The following is an 18,774-nucleotide window of genomic DNA, read 5'->3' as shown; positions in this document are numbered from 1 at the left end:
ATACTCACCTTTTTTTTTTTTTTTTTTTTTTTTTTTTTTTTTACCCCTCTTCTACGCCCTTCTATTCTGTACCTCTCTTTCATACTCACCTTTTTTTTTTTTTTTTTTTTTTTTTTTTTGTTACCTTTCTTTCACCTCCATCTCCCTCTTCTTTGTCTTCCTTCACTTTTTCACTTCAGACTGTTTCTTCGCTCTTGAGAACAAAGGGCGAGGATGTACCCCTCTCTATCTACCACCAAGCAGGTGTTTTCAGGTTGTAGGTTTCAACCTGAAAGCAGAAATATCGCATTTCTAATGTGATCAAATGTTAAACACTGACCTAATTGTGATCCAAGATGCCTGTATTGGTCTGCTCCATATGAAAAGGTCATGTTGTGAGGAAGTCTTTACCTGCAGGAATCAAGAAATTACACAGAGTGAATAAGAGGCTTGAAAAATGAATTTTGTACAAAAACATCAGTTGAGAGGTTTGAGGTAACGGGCACCAATGTTTAAATAAAGAATGATTAAATTGACTTTGCTTATTATTATTATTATTATTATTATTATTATTATTATTATTATTATATATATATTTTTTTTCAAAGTCAATTTAATCATTTGCTTTTATTTTATTCTGAAATGCAATAATAGACTAATCCTTTCTCATGCGAATATAAAAGAATGAAAACAAAGCGCAGCATGTGTCTGCAGGGCCCATGTTTATTGTACGTCTCCATTAGTGATTGACACATTGTTTTCAAAACAGCCTTTGCAGTGCTAATGTAGGTATGCAGGTCCAAAAAAGCTAAAATGATTTTCTTTGTTCTTTAAGCAAACTGTTACACTGTGCAGAACCATCAGGGTGAAACTGTTCATTTAGCTATGTAAAAACTTCTGTTTTTATTCTAATGACTTAACTTGGCAGCAGTTGCATGTTTGCATTCACACTACTGACTATTAATCCTATGTTTGGAAATTTCTGTGTCTAAATCTTTGTTCCATGCATTAGCTTATGATGTGAACTTTTTGATGAACAGGGTCTCAACACATTATGAAATTCTCACATAAAACTGGTATGTCAGGAGTGCTGATGTGCTTTTACAAACCTTGGTGGTAGAAATGTCAGCAAATCTATTCTGACTGAAATAAAGTTTCAGTTCCTGAAAAAACATGATCGCATTAGAATTTGGATCATACTGATCTCTTATCTGCACTAATTCCTCTTCCTGGTGCAAGAAACTTCCCTATAAGGAATTATGTTGAGACAAAGAGTCTGGTTCTTTTAAGGTTTTTATAATATACTTTATATTTTTATGTAGTCGTATATTTAGTAATTGTTTCAGCAGTTTGCTTGTTTGTCCTTTTAAAACCATTAATTTGAGAAATTCTATTATAGCCACACAAATTTTGAAATGGTCACTAATTTAGAAGATGGCCCATCATATTCACCTATTTTTTTTTTCCCCCAAATCCATGAAAGAACTTGATCACTGGCTCCATATTTCTATTTTTCAATAAGAAAGGGAGGTGAATTGACTTTAGTTATTTATAATTTAGCTCCTTATGTTGTGTGTGTGGCTGTGTGATTTCCTTTATGGATCTTTATTCTAGAAAATATTTGGCTGATTGAAAAATAATGAACACTTTAAACATAAAACACCAGAATTTATTAATATAATGTACAACAATGTGTGCCTACATAAATGAAATAAAATGAAATGGAATGAATGAATGAACAACCCAATGGGCTTTGAATGGGCTTTACTATATTTTATACAAATACATTTGATAAGTATCATCCATTATTTGATTTCAATTTGCCAAATAGGAAATCTGGGGGAAAAAAATCGCATTAACTTAATCATTTATTTCCAAATTTCTGGCATCTCTGAATACATATACTGAATATTAGTACTAAAAAAATATATATATGCGAGTTTTCCAAAAGTGTATTCACTGATATTATCGCCTGCGCCATATTTTTACCAACCATAATACAGCAAGCTAAGATGCTACAACTGATTATGGTGGTAATGCTGCCCCCTTGTGTCGGGTCTCCTTCTGCGTCGTCTGAGCGTAGCTGCAGGCTGCATCTGCATACCGCTCCACCTGGACTTTTTACCGTTTCCGAAGAACTTACACCGCCCCCTTCCTGCTCCCTGACCGCTTTAGAGACTCCTTGGGGGTGCACGTTTAGTGAGAAAGTGAATCTGTAAGCAAATGTCACCTCTTTTTAAGCGACTATTTGGACTCAGGGTGAATTTGTTGTAAATAAACTTACCTGTGAACCGGACCAGCTGCGCTACACACCTCCTTCAATATGGCTTCTTCCGTTACAGGTGATCACGAAGATCAGGTAAGTGAACTTTTAAGTTGCCCCGCTGCTTAAAACAACTTCACAGCACAATGAAGGAGAATTTAGCACCTTGTTGGACCTGTTGTCGTCTGTTTAGACTGTATTTGCAAATGCAAGGAACGTGTTGTTTACTCACAAAGTACAACTTCTTCACTGTTGATTTAAAGTTTTATTTTCCTCAAAAGGAAAGTGGAAAAACAACAACAGCCATAAATCAAGCGAGGTGTTGCATCACGTATCTAAGAATTCCTTTGATATCCAAATAGTTGCTTAAACTCCTGGTTTAAGAGTTAATCCGTATCGGTAACACATGCAGGTCATTCCTTGTGTTGACAGTGCTGATACGATTCCATGAAATTATTACTCATGCTTAGTCATCACTTTTGTCCTCTCACATTTCATGTTAGATTTGCAAAGGAGCTGCAAATATTGCAAAAAAGGTGAACGGAAACCCGTTACTACTTGAAACGATAGTGTGAATTAGTCCCTATTTCGAAAATATGACGTGACTTGCAAAGTATTTTCTTGTGAAGCTCAGTGAACTACAGTTTGCACAGATACTGTGACCCTTTTCATGGCTTTATACACTTGGTGTTTCATCCAGAAACGATAAGGACTGAATTAAAACTATATTAAATGTATATGTTTTTTATTATTTTATTTTTATGTAGAGTATCGCCGATATTGCACATTTGAGTGGTTCATGCAGACTTTTATGGTGTAAAAATATTCTCATATTCTTTATCTATAATTACTAGAGATGCACTGATACATCGACCTATGGCACTGGCAGCAGCCAATATTTATCTGTTATGTAATGTAAATTTTGCACAAGTTCAATATATACATTAAAATGTGTAATTAAGGTGTAAAATTAATTTGAATAACATTGGATATTTATTCAAAATAAGGGTTTTACACACATTATTTTGAGTTGCTTGATACAACTATATTGTTAGGGTGGAATAATGTGTATTTTGGGATAGTGAAATGATTCTTGAAGGTTGCCGGTGGGTTCTGTAGAGCAGTGGCAAAACTTGAAAAGGTACCACACAAACTGGAAATGGAGACTCTTTGCAACCAGTGGTTGCCAAGGTCGCTAGACCCATCTTTCAACCACTTGCCAGTCCACTGGGAAATAAACAGTTTTCTTGCTTTTTGGGGGGCAGTCAACAACCACCAGTGCTACTGGAGTCTTATCTACTTGACCCTAAAATGTCACCATGATTGACAAAATGGGCAAAATGGCAGACAAGTTAAAGCCAAGTCAAGAGGTTAGTGGTCACGTGACAGTAAAAAGGCCACATTGTTATTCTAAACCCCAATGCTGCTGCAGAATTTCACTGTTGGTGCATCACATATTACAGACAGATGACAAGCTGAAGAAAAGAGCAAACATAGTGTCTTTCTAAGGTGTAGGTAATTTGTGCTTTGCAACGTGTGCCGCAGACAGTGCTGAGAGTTTTGTAAACAGCAGACATCAAACTACTCTGCTAGACAACCTATGTTATGACATAATCTCTGAATTACTCCAAACATTGTTTTCTGTATTAGGTTCATTGTCAGTTCGTAGAGGACAACATAGCTGCTGATGAAGTTGCATAAGTGCACACTTGAGGTGACAGTGTCTGCAAATACGTTCTGCCTCAGACTGTGTGAGGTTCCAAACCCTGACCCAGTGGAGGAATGTGTTTTGTATCGGACAGAGTAGTTAACAGGCTTCTACTTGTCCCTCTTATCAGTACTGACATAGTTACTAACCCGGCACAACTGATCTGCAAATATCATAAATATGTCTGTTAGTGCAAGAGTCTGAGCTTTACTTTGACTTGCGTGTGCTCGATTGAGACTCTTTTAGTCTTTCTTCATATACGTGTTAGGTGTCTTTCCCATCTCAGGGCTAAAGGTGTCACATTCGAAAGGTGACCACTGAGGAGCTACATACTATTAAAGTATCAACACTATACTGATGCTTATGGTCTATTTTGGCAGATGGCATACACAAACTTAATGGACTACATTGTTTTGTTTTTGAAGAAAATGTTGCTGGCTCCTTAGAAAGATGTTACTTTTATCAGACTTGAATATTTCATTATAAGGAAGTGAGATATGCAAATTTAAATAGTGACACTGTTGTAAAGCATGTCCTCAAACTGGATTTTCATAACATTTTGAACACTGTTAAAGAACAACAACATAAAAAGACTTCAATAATCTAGTTACATTAGTTGCACCTTCCTAGTAATGGGTTCGACCTCGTTTTGCCTTCACAACTGCCCTAATCTACCAGCCTCTCTCCTGATGCTTGCTCTATGATGATTTTTGGTTCAGATTTTTTTTCTATCTTACCCTTCTAGTTGTCTTGTAACCTGAAGGCTATTGACCAGTTTTGTTTGAGCAGTCTTTGGTGGCATGCAGGCTAACAGTCAACATTGTGTGATGGCATAACAAAAGGATATCGTCTAATAATAGTTAAACAATTATTTTAAATAAATAAATAAATAAATAAATGTATCTAAACTGATGAAATCTGACCTGCTGACAGAAACAGAAATCAACCTTGGTTAAAACACCTTTTCAGAAACAGGATTTTAGAAACTTAAAACATGAATAAAATCGTACATGTTTTAAAATGATCATAGTATTATGGAGTGGTATATTCATGAATGCTTTTTAAAGGAATTCACTGGGATTTGACCTTAACTCCTACTGAAAATATGTACATGGCCTTTTATTTATATATGTATTATATTATTCAGTTCTACTCATGTCCTTTGTACATTTTTAAATATTTGCCAACATTCCTGTGAAATACTGGAAATAGTAAAGCCTTTTTTAGCTCTACCAGCTCTCGTCTTTCCATTGATTTCTTTGTGCATCTGTCTGTTTGCGGTGTCACCTATCTGTCCATTAATGTTGGACCACAGATTGTGATGGGAAATAGAAGGCTGTTCAGTTTTCTGAGTGGTGCTAGTAATAACTGCCTGTTGCCAAGGGGCAGGAGGTTTATTGTGGCAGAATAAACAATGTGAGACTACACCTATGTCCTGCTCAATAGCAAATGGACAACGTGGTGATTACCCTGCAGCTGCAGCCTGCAGAGCTGTGTGTGTACTGGGCGGTCTGATGAGATGAAAAGACTGGCAGTAGTGATATTACTGTCATCTGTCTCACAATCGGCTTTATCAGCTAATGCTAGATTTTTTAGTCCAATGACACCAATGAGACTTGATTAATCTTCTGATTGCTGTGTTTGAGTTATTTCTGTTTGAAAAATAGTGGTTATAATTTCCTGCAGCTTGTGGAGGGGAAAAAATCTGATTGAAGAAGCTAGAGGAGGTGGCTAGGAAGAGGTAGGTCTTGGCTTCTCTGCTTAGGCTGCTGCTCTCGTGATCCGGCCCCAAATAATCTCAAGAAAATGGATGGATGGAATTAAAGTAATAAAAATTATTTGGTATTTTAATGTTAATATTGACAACAAACTGGAGCAACAGTGAAGTGAAGTGACAGGAACTTGTGTAAAATGTTTCTTTGGCTACATACAGCAATTACTTCCTCAGACATAAACCTGTAAAATTAATATCTTTTTTGTCAAAGCCACAAAGATGTGCAAAAGAGCCACATGCCGCTGTGGAGGTTTGAGGTTCCTGGACTTTTCATTTAAACAATAAGCCTTAAATCATCATCACTGTTCTTTTGTGAATCTGAGTAAGTCCTTGTTTAATAAAGGCATTTAGTTTGTTGACCGGATTTTCAGCAGTCCTCTGAAAGCCTAAGTTAGAAGAAGATAATGCTTAAAATTAGTGAAGTGGTAAGACATTAAAGCACATTAATGTTTTACCACTCTACTAATATTAAGGATTATTAGTCTCTATTAGAAGCTTATTAACATCAAATTATTTTTTACATTAATAAAGAGACAATATTAATATTTTTACTAAGGAATCCAAGTGCTAGTAAATGTATATTTTAAGCTTAAAGCAACCATGTAACAATCATGTAAAACTTTATTTTAGATGTATTAATGCAGGGGTGTCCAACTCCAGGCCTCGAGCTCCGGTGTCCTGCAGGTTTTAAATGTGTCCTTGATCCATTACAGCTGATTTAAATGGCTAAATTACCTCCTCAACGTTTCTTAAAGTTCTTCAGAGGCCTGGTAATGAAGTAATCATGTGATTCAGGTGTGTTGACCCGGGTGATGTCTAAAACCTGCAGACACCAGCACTTGAGGCCTGGAGTTGAAAACCGCTGTATTAATGCATATGCAATGCAACATTCAAGTTGCATATCCATCTTCCTATCCATTAAGTGATGCATATTGAGAACCATAATACAAAGTCATAACAGAAATGATTTAATTACGATGCTTGTTACTTTTTACTTTGGCTCAGGCCAACACACCTTTGGGTGCCTCCAAAAATGGTAAAAAACACCCCTAAACTAAGAAATCTCAGAGGATATACGAAATTCCTCTGTAATAATTTTCCTAAATCGACTAATCTGTTGACTGAATAGGCAGTTATTGTGGAAGAATTTGTGTTTCCTCATCCCAAGACCACAGCTGAATGCCACGGACTGATGAGTCTTTCAATAACGTTCCCACGTTCATATGAAATTAATCAACAGCAAAGCGCAAATTCTTCACTGAGCAAACTGCTAAACATTAACAGACTCAACCTCGGTATATGAAAGGCTATATTTAAGTTACTTTTGTATTGTTGTCAAACAAAACAGGAAATTTGAAAATGTTACTCTGAATTTTATAAAATTATTCCTGTCTTTTCTTTTAAATAAACCCCATACATGCACATAATCAGTCTTGTAATTAATGATTAATAGCACCAATGAAAGGTCATGAGACCAGTAAAGGTTAACTTAGTCATTGTACACATTTTCGTTTTTGTTTAATTTATTTTGCATGAGTCCTTTTGTATTTCTGATTATAATGAGAAACTTAAGCTGACTCAGCTTGCTGCAGGGGAGGGAGTGAGCTTACCGAATCACTTTCTCTGGCTTTCAGAGCTGGGTATTGTAATGAAACAAGTAAACATGACCTCAGTTGTGGTGAGGTAATGTCAAGTCATTGAATAAGTGTGTGTTTATCTATTAGTAGTTTGTTTTACCACACTGCAGTTATGTTTAAATACTTGCTTCAAACACAAGCTTCAAACATATCGATGGATTTATGTCGATTTAGAGGCAAGTTTTATTTACACTTCAATGTGAATGACTAATGGCTAATCTTTGTGCGTACATATGAATTCTGAGCTTGCTTTTATGTATGTGTGTGTTTGTGTGCAAATCTGTGACGAGCTGAGCCAGATACATAGCAGGCCACAAAGAAACAAACCAGAGACTGTGAAACCTGAATGGTAGTCATTCAGAATCACAGATGGAAGGAAAGATGCCAGTGTATAAATTCCTGGTGGGTTTGTCAAGCTGCATTTGTCCCTAACTTTGAAGGGACTGAGGGGTTGTATGAGTAAAATGAAAGTAAATGCACAATATTTTGAAGTGGTTCCTGCCAAAAACACAAAACATGGGGAGAGGAAACAAAAATTATTGAAATTCACTATTCTTACCTGTGTCTCTTTCCTAAAAATACCAATTAAGAGCAAAAAGGTGTAAAAAATCATTGTCAAAAAAATTAAATATTCATATAAGAAGAAAAGTCAAACTTTTGCTCTTCCTTTATTATTACCAATCTTTTTTCCCCTCAGCACACCAAAACCAGATAAGCTGCAGCAGTTCTCTCTTACAGCAACCTGACAAAATAAAATTATGTTAAAAAATCCCCAAATTTGCTATGGGTTCTATTATACTCCTGTGCTGTTTATCCACTAGGAGACAGATTAAAATGTAATCATTCCTGCATGTAAACAGATGCTTAAACAAATCTTCCTTCTGACCTGCTTTTGCACACGAAACAGGCACTATAGCGACGCTCATGAAGGTTACAATATTTGATTGTTCACTGACCTTTTCGGCTGCTGCTTAGCTTTGTGTTTTTTTCTAAAGGTGTTCCAGAAAAGCAGCCGTCTGATTGGTTTGTTGAAAAGAGAATTAATAGTAATGACTGAGGCCTCTGGTGATGTAAAGTGTGCTGTAAATAGAAAAAAAAAAAGCTATGTAAATATATTAGTATAATTTATGTACCAACACTGTAACATGTGCATGACTAAATGCAATAAATAGATACGGGTATGATCCTGATCCACAAAGTCCTGCCCAACTTTGGCAGTGTGGGTGAAAAGTACAAGTTGGAGCAGCTCATGTTGGTGCCTCTCTACAGTCTCATTTCCAGCAATGAGATCAAAGATGTTGCTGTCATGGACATGCAAGGCTGCGTCAACAGCTCAAAACTGGTATGCTGTCAGCATCATGCTTGCCAGTAACTTCTGGCTTCTGTCAACTTCAGTCAGACGCGGCATGGCGGTACTGATGAGTGTTATTCATATACTGTTATGTTTGTATTCTGAGACTTCTGGCTTGGGAATGCAGTAAACTGAAGCAATTCTTCAGTCTACAAGTGAGTTAATTTGTGTGCGGGAAGCAAATTATCAATTCCTCTATTCACTAAAAGCGTCCAACCAGAGCTGAAAACTACTCACAGGAGACATTTGGGTATTGTAGTAGATGAAAATGATTTATTGAAAAATTGATTTAAGTTCATCTCTTAAAAAAAAGTTCTCACCATACTTCCTATTAGGAAGGCAATGATGACAGCAAACAAAATTATAATTACTTGTTTTTTTGTTTTGTGTCACATGAATCGTAAACTGAACGTTCCTAGGTGTTGTGATATAGAGATAAAAAGCTAGTAGTTTTTTTTTTTATTAGTAACAATTTCTATTTTCACCTGACAAATAAATAAATAAATAATAACAAAAACAGCCAAATAACTTGTAAGTTGAAATTGGTTGTTTTTAAGAATTTCCCACTGGGAAGTTTATGAGTTTTGAAATGCATCACATTAATTTGTTTTTTTGATGTACACAAATCCTTCTCTAAGGAAAGAAAGTACATTGATGTCCTCACTGTTATTTTTCTAATTCAGAATCCTGTGAGAGATCATTGGATTAAAAAAGATTTGTCTCTAGATTACCCGTGTAAGTGCATGGGTAATTTGATATCATGAAAACCTTCCCTGTTTGGAAAATGACTCATGAATCACAATCATTCAAGTTTTCCAAGAATACTTTTTTGTTCTATCAATATCATGTATGACAATTTTTACAGCAGCATTTTCATACTGTTTTACAAAAACTGTCACATGGTTCTGGTATACAGTAAAATTAATGTACATTATATCACTGGCCTTCCTGGAGCCTAAAATTAAAAATCTATTGTAATCGATAGCAGAACAGAAAGTTTCATTTTCTACAGCATGGATATGGACATTACTCACTTATTTCACAAAATTATAAGAGTGCGATGGTAAAGTGCAACTCCATCCAGGACAGAAAAAACTGCATTTTGCTTCTAACAGAACTTTGGCTCTTTGCAAGCATCTGCACAGACAGTGCGTTGGTTTTCATCTTTGCTTTGTGTTTATACGTAGACAATAAGAAAAAGATTTTATGTGTGTTTTTATTAGAGATAACAATTTGTGTAGCCTCTAGGTTTGTATTGTTAAATCATAATTATGAGACAGTGCGTTTCAGGTCATTTTATGCACAAAAACATGAAAGTAGTGTAACAAATTGATTTCTTCTGGATGTAATTAAGTAACATACTGCATTACTTTAAGAAAAGTGTTCAGTGTAATATGTGTATTAGATATGTTTTTTTTTTTTTTTTTTTGAGTGGTCACACCAACAACGATCACAACTAGAGGGGAAATACCTCCAACGTGCAGAAACATTTGACCACACAGCATGCAATGAATTTGCACAAATGTAATGCCTTTAATATGCTGTGATGGTGGTGACTCTCAAAGCAGAACCAATGACAACCTAATGAAATCTGATAAGGGAACTGATAAGGAATCAACTGATAAAGATATCAAAACTGGAATTGAAATCACTAAATTCTTATCAATTCCCATCCATTGTCTTAATCTGTAGCATTCAGCATTACAAACAAAGCTTGTATTTTGCTGGCACCTATAAAATGCGGACACTAGGTTATAAAAGTGCAATACACATTAACCTGGTTTAATCCGTTCGGTTCACTCCAAAGCACAAAGAACTTTAAATGTTAAACATTGACAAAATTAAAAGAAAAAGCATTCTCATTTTAAACAGATGTGTTTACATGATGCAGCATGTTGTGCATGCTTAAAATGCAGAGTTTCAAAAGTTCTCCGCTCTGTCTTGATTTTATGGTGCTAAAGATTAAAAAACAACCCACAACAAAACAGACAAACAACTATTATCGGTTTGTAACTAACAGCATCAGAATCGGTTTGCAGTGGCAGAGAAAAGATCAGTTACTGTCTGAACATCTGCACATAGAAAGAAAGGGTGAATGAATGAATGCATACCAGTGTAGTAGCAGTAAATACTAACAGACAGATTTCTCAAACACTCACTCACTCAGAGACACTGCATGCAGGGTCATTGCACTGACTGACACCAGAGTCTTATACAGCAGAGACTGAGTGCTTCTGTTATATGTATCTGAATTGGCGAACATGTGACAGCTGCCCCTCTGTCACATGTGTCTGGTCAGAACGTGGGTGCTTGGTCACTGAATGTCAGTAATTTTCATCCAGGAATTGTGATGTGAGGTATGATGTAATCGTTTGTACAAATATAGGTGGATGGAAGTATTTGGGATAGCATTCATGTAAAAAATCATTTGATTGAACTGATTTAGCAATGTAATTTTGCCTATTTAAAATGATTAGAATTTATTTTACATTTACACTTATTTATCTATACATCCATCCATTTTCTGGCTCTTAGGTATCTTATTGTAGGTCTTGGGGCACAGCAGTGTAAGCACAGAACGTCACGCTGGTAATAATTTACAGGGAGGCACACACAACAGCCTAATTTCCACTAGTACCTACTCAGCATGACTTAAAAGATCCAAATTCATACACTATTAGAGGCTTCAAAATTCTCCGTACCATCCAGAAGAGTTTCAGCTTGATGAAAGAATAATGATGAAATAATATTTGTCACTGGATGTACATTAAAAACTGAAGTAAGGGCCAGGGGAAAGCAGCTGAGTGGTCAGGATCCAGCTCTACTCTTGTCCCTGTGCCGCTCGCTGGTCTTGGCGATGAGACCATTTTAGGCGTGGAACCATGTCCTTTTCTCTGCCATCGGTATTGTGTGAGAGCGCCGAGTCTCGAGACAAAGACAAATTGTAAATCAGGGGAGGATGGAAAGTCTATCTCTTTGTGGCTTGTGTTTGTGTGTCTGCTCTTTCTCAATAGTTGTGTCTGTTTGTGTGTGTGAGAGAGAAGGATTCCTTCTGTAAATGAGGCTCTTTTACTTTACAATTGTTCATTGACCTTTTTTTATGTGATGCTTAACTTTGTTTCATGCATCTTCCAGAAAAGCACACGTCTGATTGGTTGATAAAACAGAAAGAATAACACCTTGAATAAACAATTCCTATATTCTCTGTAGCCTTTAGTGTTGTAATATGTGGCAGCTTGTAAGGGTGTTAAAAACTGGCCGAAGAAGTTGTGTAAATATTTGAACATGAGGGAGAAGTTCAGCCACTGCTGACTCTGTCACCTCTATAAAAAGTTTCCATCACTCTTGGAAAATTATAGAAATTGCACAACTCAGTCCCCTTATTTTTGATGTAGTCATTTTATGGTGGCATCCGCTGCATGCTGTGAGGTTTTAGTAATATTACACTTCTCCTTATTGGTCCCTGCCCAGGTTGCTTCTAGGATGATTGGTTGCTACCAGACTCAGACAATATTCCACTGCTCCGCCATAACCGAAGTGGCTTGTCAACTTGAGATATTGCATTTTATGCTGATAGAATTAAACTTTTCTGTAGCCTGATGTGAATCCCCCCCCCCCCCCAGAAATCTGACTACTTAACATAGCAATGTATACAACAAGTACTTTGATTGGTCCACAGAACAGCTGCATCAACATGCAAATCATAAACCGGGCACACTGAGGGAAAGCGATTTCTTCTAGAAAGAATATGTAAGACTCTGGCTTGTTTTGGCCTTCTTATAGTGCTAATGATGCCCTGCAAGTTGTAACATGTCCCTTCAGTCACATTAATTATTAGTTATTGTTAATCCCTGGCTTTCTTCCACCCTGTGTCTTTTTACCTGTCTTCCTCCAATCACCCCAGCCGGTCGTGGAAGATGGCCTCCCCTCCGTGAGCCTGGTTCTGCTGGAGGTTTCTTCCTGTTTAAAGGGAATTATTGTTGGGTTTTTCTGTTTTCTTTGTGTTATTGTAGGGTCTTTACCTTACAATATAAAGTGCCTTGAGGCAACTGTGGTTGCAATTTGATGCCATATAAATGAAATTGAATTGAACTGAATTGGAAAGTTGTTTGTTTTTGTTTTGTTTTGTTTTTTCAGAAAAGCCCTACTCAGTAGAAGATTAGCACTTTTTTCTAGATTTTCTTAAATTAGAACAGATTCTGTAACCTGGTGGAGAGTTAAAGAAAATGCGAAAGTTACTAAACGAGGAACTGTGTTTTATAATGAGCTGAATATTAGTTTTTTTGAAAAATTATTTTGTGTATGCTGTCAATTTTAGTAAAAAATGCATTTGGGGTAGACTGAGCTCTTCTTTACTATCTCCAGTTCAAACCACAAGGATTGATGACTCAGAGAAAGGGGCTCAAATCGTTTGTGTTTGTATTATAAAAGTGAATTGAGACAGCAACAGATATGATGATGGTCGTACCAAAATGTATTTTCAAAGCCCAGAGAGGTTTACCTAATAAAGTCTCAGAGTTTTATGGTGTTGTCATTGAGAACTCCTTACACATTGGTGTTGTTGCCATGGAGATCTATCTTTTGCTGTGGCATTGCCTTGGCAACCACGTGTGAACCTGGACTAATTTCCTTCTTGCTGGTCATCATCAAGATTCCCTTCAAAGATATAATTAATATGCAGCATGTGTCACTGATAGTTTGTATGGGAGACAGCTGAAATAAAGTCAGCCTATTTATTCCATTCTTAATTTGAACATTAAAGGGGTCTGTATGGTCCAAACTGTAGTGTTAAGCTACTGTTGTCTTTGTAGAAACACAAAAGTGAGGAGAAGAAGTTAAATGTAAAGATTATAGTTGCAGAAGTAGATGGCAGAGGAGGTAAGAGAGATGGAACAATGGAGATGAAAGACAAGAAAAGCAGATATAGGAACAGCTCTTAAGCTTACAGGAAAGACAGGTAATTGATATGAGAGAGGTAAAAGAATGGAGGAGGATTTTTTTTCATTGGAACTGTTTACATGAAACATTGATCGTTATCAGGTTGCTGTGGTTGGGCTGACATTCCTAACTGTCAAGCAAACGAAACCGATGAAAGCACAAAGGCATGTTGTGCCTGTGTGAGGTTGTTCCTTACATTTAATATCTCTGCTTGGAAGAATTTCTGTCTATGGAGGCCACAGTAACTGGAGCAAAACCTCTATGTGCTGTACATTGTTGCGCTTTGTAAGCTAAGACATTAACTACAAATTGAGTTTTGTTCTTTTAAAATTACTTGAGCTCTCTTTTTTAAAAATGGATTTCATAATCTACAATTCACAGTTGCAACAAGTTTCCACCTGTGCTTTTGACATTAACAATTTTTTTTAAACTTTGGGCTGAGGGTGAAACAGCATATGAATCAGGTACTAGTGTGTACAGTAAGTACATGTGGCGGGAAAAGTGTGTGCATAAATTTTATCACAATTCCAAAATATTTTTTAGAAATACTGTATTATGATTTTTAATGTATTAAGCTACAAGAGAACATTCTTTGCTGAGCTCAGTGAGCAGTGAAAAAATTACAACTGGAAGTTTTACATTTTAATTAGTAAACTGTTTGTTATAAGGTGAAAATGACTTGGATAGTTGACAGACAAAGCTAGCACTAGCCAGACTCCAAGTTGTTTAGCAAGTCTGACTCATAATTCACTGTGATAGATAAATTTAGTAGTCAATACACTTAAAAACAAACCGTAGTTGCAGGAGACTCTGCACAGTTGACTCCTTTGCATGAATTTGTGTACAGCTGAACACTAAACAAACCAAAATGTCATGTTACTCAAAGTGTTCATGCCTCTAAAATGGATAATTGAAAGACAAATTGATAAAACAATGATGTAGTGAACTATGAAACCAGAACTATTTTTGTGTACCCAGCTGCAAATATCTTAAACATTCTAGTGTATGAGTATTGTGGGCAACTTATGAGTTGTGTTGACTTCATTTTTAAAAGGCCCAGGGATTGCTGCTTAAACGTTAGAAGGAGACATGGAGCTGAAACAGCCTGAATTTAAAGCTGAGCCAGAATTCTGCAGCAGCTAACATGATGGTAGAAGTATAGTTTCCAGTTTTTAAAAAAAAATAAACCTTTTTAAAACTGTTTTTTGAGGCAGCCTACACTTTCTGAGACTTCGACATGCAGTTTAAATGTACAGATAACAACTGAACTTTATGTTAATGTAGACAATGCTTTGGGTCAAGAGACTTTCTCCTGGAAGGACTTTGGTTGCTCAATAATTCACTTTAGCTAAACTTGTTGAAGTTCTCTTTGCCTGTTGCCATATAAATAAAATTCAAATGAAAATCAAATTAAAGCCATTGTTCACAGAAAATGAAGCGCTTGTCTGTAGCTTAGTGTCATGTGTGATAGTAGATTGTCTTGCAACAATAAAGCTTATCTATACAGAAAATCCAAAGAAGGAAAAGTGCTTAGAACCAATAAAGTAACTGCCATCAAACTTTACAGCATCACTTTTGCATGTGGTTTAGGATAGATGTTAGCTTTAGTTTCCATGCTGGTGAACATGCAGTGGGGCAATCTTATATTTGTATATTTGTATTTGCATGTCACTGTTATCTGCTGTCACCTCCACCTGCCTGAATCTAGTGCACACACTAGCCAGATCATTTCAGTGGTATCAAGGTCTTTTGTTGTTTTTGTGATGAAAGTAGCATCTCAAGTTTCCGAGGAATGTGTCGACATTTACTTTGTTTATTGTTGCCTACTTTTGAAACAGAAAAAGGGGATTTTCTCATTAAGTTATTATGACAGTTGAGAATCAAACCCACAGATACAGTTTATACCTATCTAAAGGACTTTTATCCTCTATCAAGATTTATGATTTACTTGTTGTGATAAAGGAGTGTTATGCGTTAACACCCACTCAGACAAGCAGACACAAGCCCGCCATATGCTTTTGAATCATTTGGTACTGTCAGGTATTTTAGGCACAGCGTGAAACATTTTAGATTATGAGAAAACTTTTTATCACCATGCAGGGCACAGGGCTGCAAACATGAGAATCCTGTAAATGCAAGTTACAGCATGATGAATAAAAGTGTTATTGTAAGCTTGTCAGTATGACAGTAACAGGAATGTTTCCCCTTCCACTTAAACATTTCCTTTGCTTATTGTTACCTAATTTTGATGTTTCCATATTAATGCATGGGAAAGGTTGTATGTGCCAAGCTTGGCACCTGAAATTTTTGCTCTCACTGGATAATTGTCTTAACTGGAAATTGTGCAAAAAATGAGGAGAATGAGTTCAGAGAAATGACAGGCAGTAAAATTTTGGGTGGCCGGGAGTTGAACTGAGCTGCTGAGGGTGTTTTTGCTCATGAGGTATGCGTCCTGAACACTTGGCTGCCAGATTCCTGCAAACAGCCTGAATTTCCAATTAAATGGAAACTTGAATCTTCTGCTTCATATACACTTTGAATGGTCTTTGCAGTGAAACAGGGACGTCTTGCAACTAGTTGTTTTCTTGTTTAATTATTATATTTAAAATAAATCCAATGAGGGAGAGGGAGTAAATGCAATTCCAGGAACTTGTAATAAACTTTTTTTTTATTGTTCTGATAAGTTTTCTGAGATTTTTAAACCAATATAACTTAAATAAGCAATTGTGTTGTTTGAATCCTTTTTTTTTTAATTTCAATGAATAGATATAATATCTCATAAGTAAATGCTGGGTAGCAGAATGAATCAAATGCAGAGACTACAGAGTGCAGAGAAAAACACAGTAAAACACAATATAACTCTTTATTAAGTGCTACTACCACATTGGATCTATTTTTGCCTTCAGAACTACCATAATTCTTTGAGGTATAGATTCAACAAGGTCCTGAAAATGTTCCTCAAACGTTTTGGCACATATTAACATGATAGCATCACACAGTTAAGGCAGATTTATCAGGAGTACAATCATGATATCTATCTCCTGTTTCGCCACATACCAAAGTTGACCTATTAGATTGAGATCTGGCAACTGCAGAGGTCATTTGAGTACACTGAACTCACTCTTAAGTTCAGGAAACCAGTTAGAGATGATTTGAGCTTTCTGATATGGTGTGATATCCTGCTGGAAGCAGCCGTTCAAAGTTGAGTACTCAGCTTAGTCATAGTAGTCATCACATCGTTACACCAGAAACAGCCTGAACCATTAAGTAAGGCAGGATGGAGCCGTGCTTTTTCATTGTGATTCAACTATCCAAATGTCACAAAACGTGGTCTCGCTTTCCTGTTCTTAGCTGCGATTGGTGATGCATCTGTAGCTGTAGCCAATCTGCTTCAACCTTTGATGCGTTGTGTCTAAACCTTGCACCTCACCTTCGTTTTAACGAGTGATTACTTGAGTTGCTGTTCCTTTCCAGTCAGCTCAAAGCAGACTGGCCTTTCTCCTCTCACCTCTGACATCAACATGACATTTTTTGCTTTGAGAGCAGCAGCTCACTGGAAATTCTTTAACTTTTTGGGCCTGCTTTCATTAAAAACAAACCGCTTGAGAACGTCTTCTGTGCTGCAGAAATCCACATGATGGCTGTCACCGCATTGAGGAATGTAACATACAAACCTCAAAGAGTTGACAAATATAGAAACGTGGTGTCTCTCTTCTCTGATCCTTCCCATGTCTCTCTTCTCTTGCTCAGAATAAAAACTCTTCTGTTTCAGCCTCTCAAGCACTCGTTTTCTGTCCCATGTCTGAGATTTCCATATTCTTTAAAATACGTACCTGCGAGTGCTTCTCGTCTCAAGTCTGACTGTTTTGGTGCCAGTAGCAATCTACTGGTGCTTGCCAGCCTCTGTCTCCTGTAACCATGAGTTCTCTTTACCTGTTATTAATCAGGGTTATGGAGCACTTATTGTGCAGTTATAAAAACCACTCCCTTTTCCAGTAGACCTTTTAGTGGCTAACTGAAAGAGAATATTAGCTGTAAGCGTATCATGTTACCTCTGGGTGCATGGATGTAAGCCTTTGAAGACACATTATTTGGTGTGTGTGTGTGTGTGTGTGTGTGTGTGTGTGTGTGTGTGTGTGTGTGTGTGTGTGTGTGTGTGTGTGTGTGTGTGTGTGTGTGTGTTTGAGCTGCCATGTTTAATTCAGGATGAGAGATGAGGAGACACATCAGAGACTGGACTAGGCAAAATGAAAGGAATAGAAGTGGACGTAAGCAAAAGGTGGTGTTTGGTGACGTGACGAGCTAAAATAAAAGTCATACAAAGCTGGATTGCATCTTTTTTTTTAGCTGTCATCATTTTAAGTCAAAACACAATGACAAATATCAGTTGTTGTGTTTGATATCGCAATTCCTATTGATGTAGAATTTAAATTTATGCCAGTGGAAAAACTTATAAGAGAAAGCCTTTTCATTCAGTACAACATGCATAAGGACAACACTTGTTTTATATATGCAAGGGCTTTATTGCCTTATTTTTATGCTCACTTCTATTGTGGAGGAGGAAGTCATTGTTCAAGATTAATTTCCAGGAACTTGAAGCTTCGACTGGTCCCAGAGTTCAATAAACAGACTCTGCAACATCTTCACCACAGACTATAAGTAAAAGATGGAGGTAAGCTTTGGGTCTGAAGGAAGGGAGGAAGTCCAAGGTTAACTGCCTTAATCATGCCATCATAATTTTATAAATTTATTATACATGCTGTATTAAGGCTTTCCCTGGCAGCAGAGAGTTCTACATAGTCTGGTAATTTTGGGATGGAGACTTCAGGTTGAAAAAGTAGCGTTGAAAAGAAGTGAGCTCACAGACATCTTTATCCTCATTTCTGCTTGAGGCCAAAGTTGCCACTAGCATCTGAGTAACTGATCAAACTGCTGGTAGGTTGTATAATGTATCTTTTGTATGGAATAAATATGTTTAGAATATAAGAAGTTATCTCTGATCCTCCTGTACTGATATTTTTTTATGTCCTTTTCAAGCTCACGAGTAATTTAAGCACTCTGATGTAAGCATTAATCTTGGGAAAATGTAAAGCTTTACTGACATGGTCTAAATTTTCTTTTCAT

General features: G+C 36.6%; 1 protein-coding gene across 1 annotated transcript in view; it reads left to right on the top strand.

Annotated features, from left to right (window-relative positions):
* Nucleotides 1-2,285: 2,285 nt before the first annotated feature.
* The window catches only part of ank3b (ankyrin 3b), a 178,108-nt gene continuing 161,619 nt past the window's right edge, over nucleotides 2,286-18,774 (top strand). The window contains exon 1 of the mRNA XM_063482630.1: nucleotides 2,286-2,338. Coding sequence (XP_063338700.1) covers nucleotides 2,303-2,338 — 36 coding nt within the window. The 5' untranslated portion in view covers nucleotides 2,286-2,302. The remainder of the gene's footprint in view (nucleotides 2,339-18,774) is intronic.

This window comes from Pelmatolapia mariae, linkage group LG8 (assembly GCF_036321145.2).
Source record: "Pelmatolapia mariae isolate MD_Pm_ZW linkage group LG8, Pm_UMD_F_2, whole genome shotgun sequence".
In the NCBI taxonomy this organism is placed as follows: Eukaryota; Metazoa; Chordata; class Actinopteri; order Cichliformes; family Cichlidae; genus Pelmatolapia; species Pelmatolapia mariae.
This window is presented reverse-complemented; position numbering and strand designations above follow the sequence as displayed.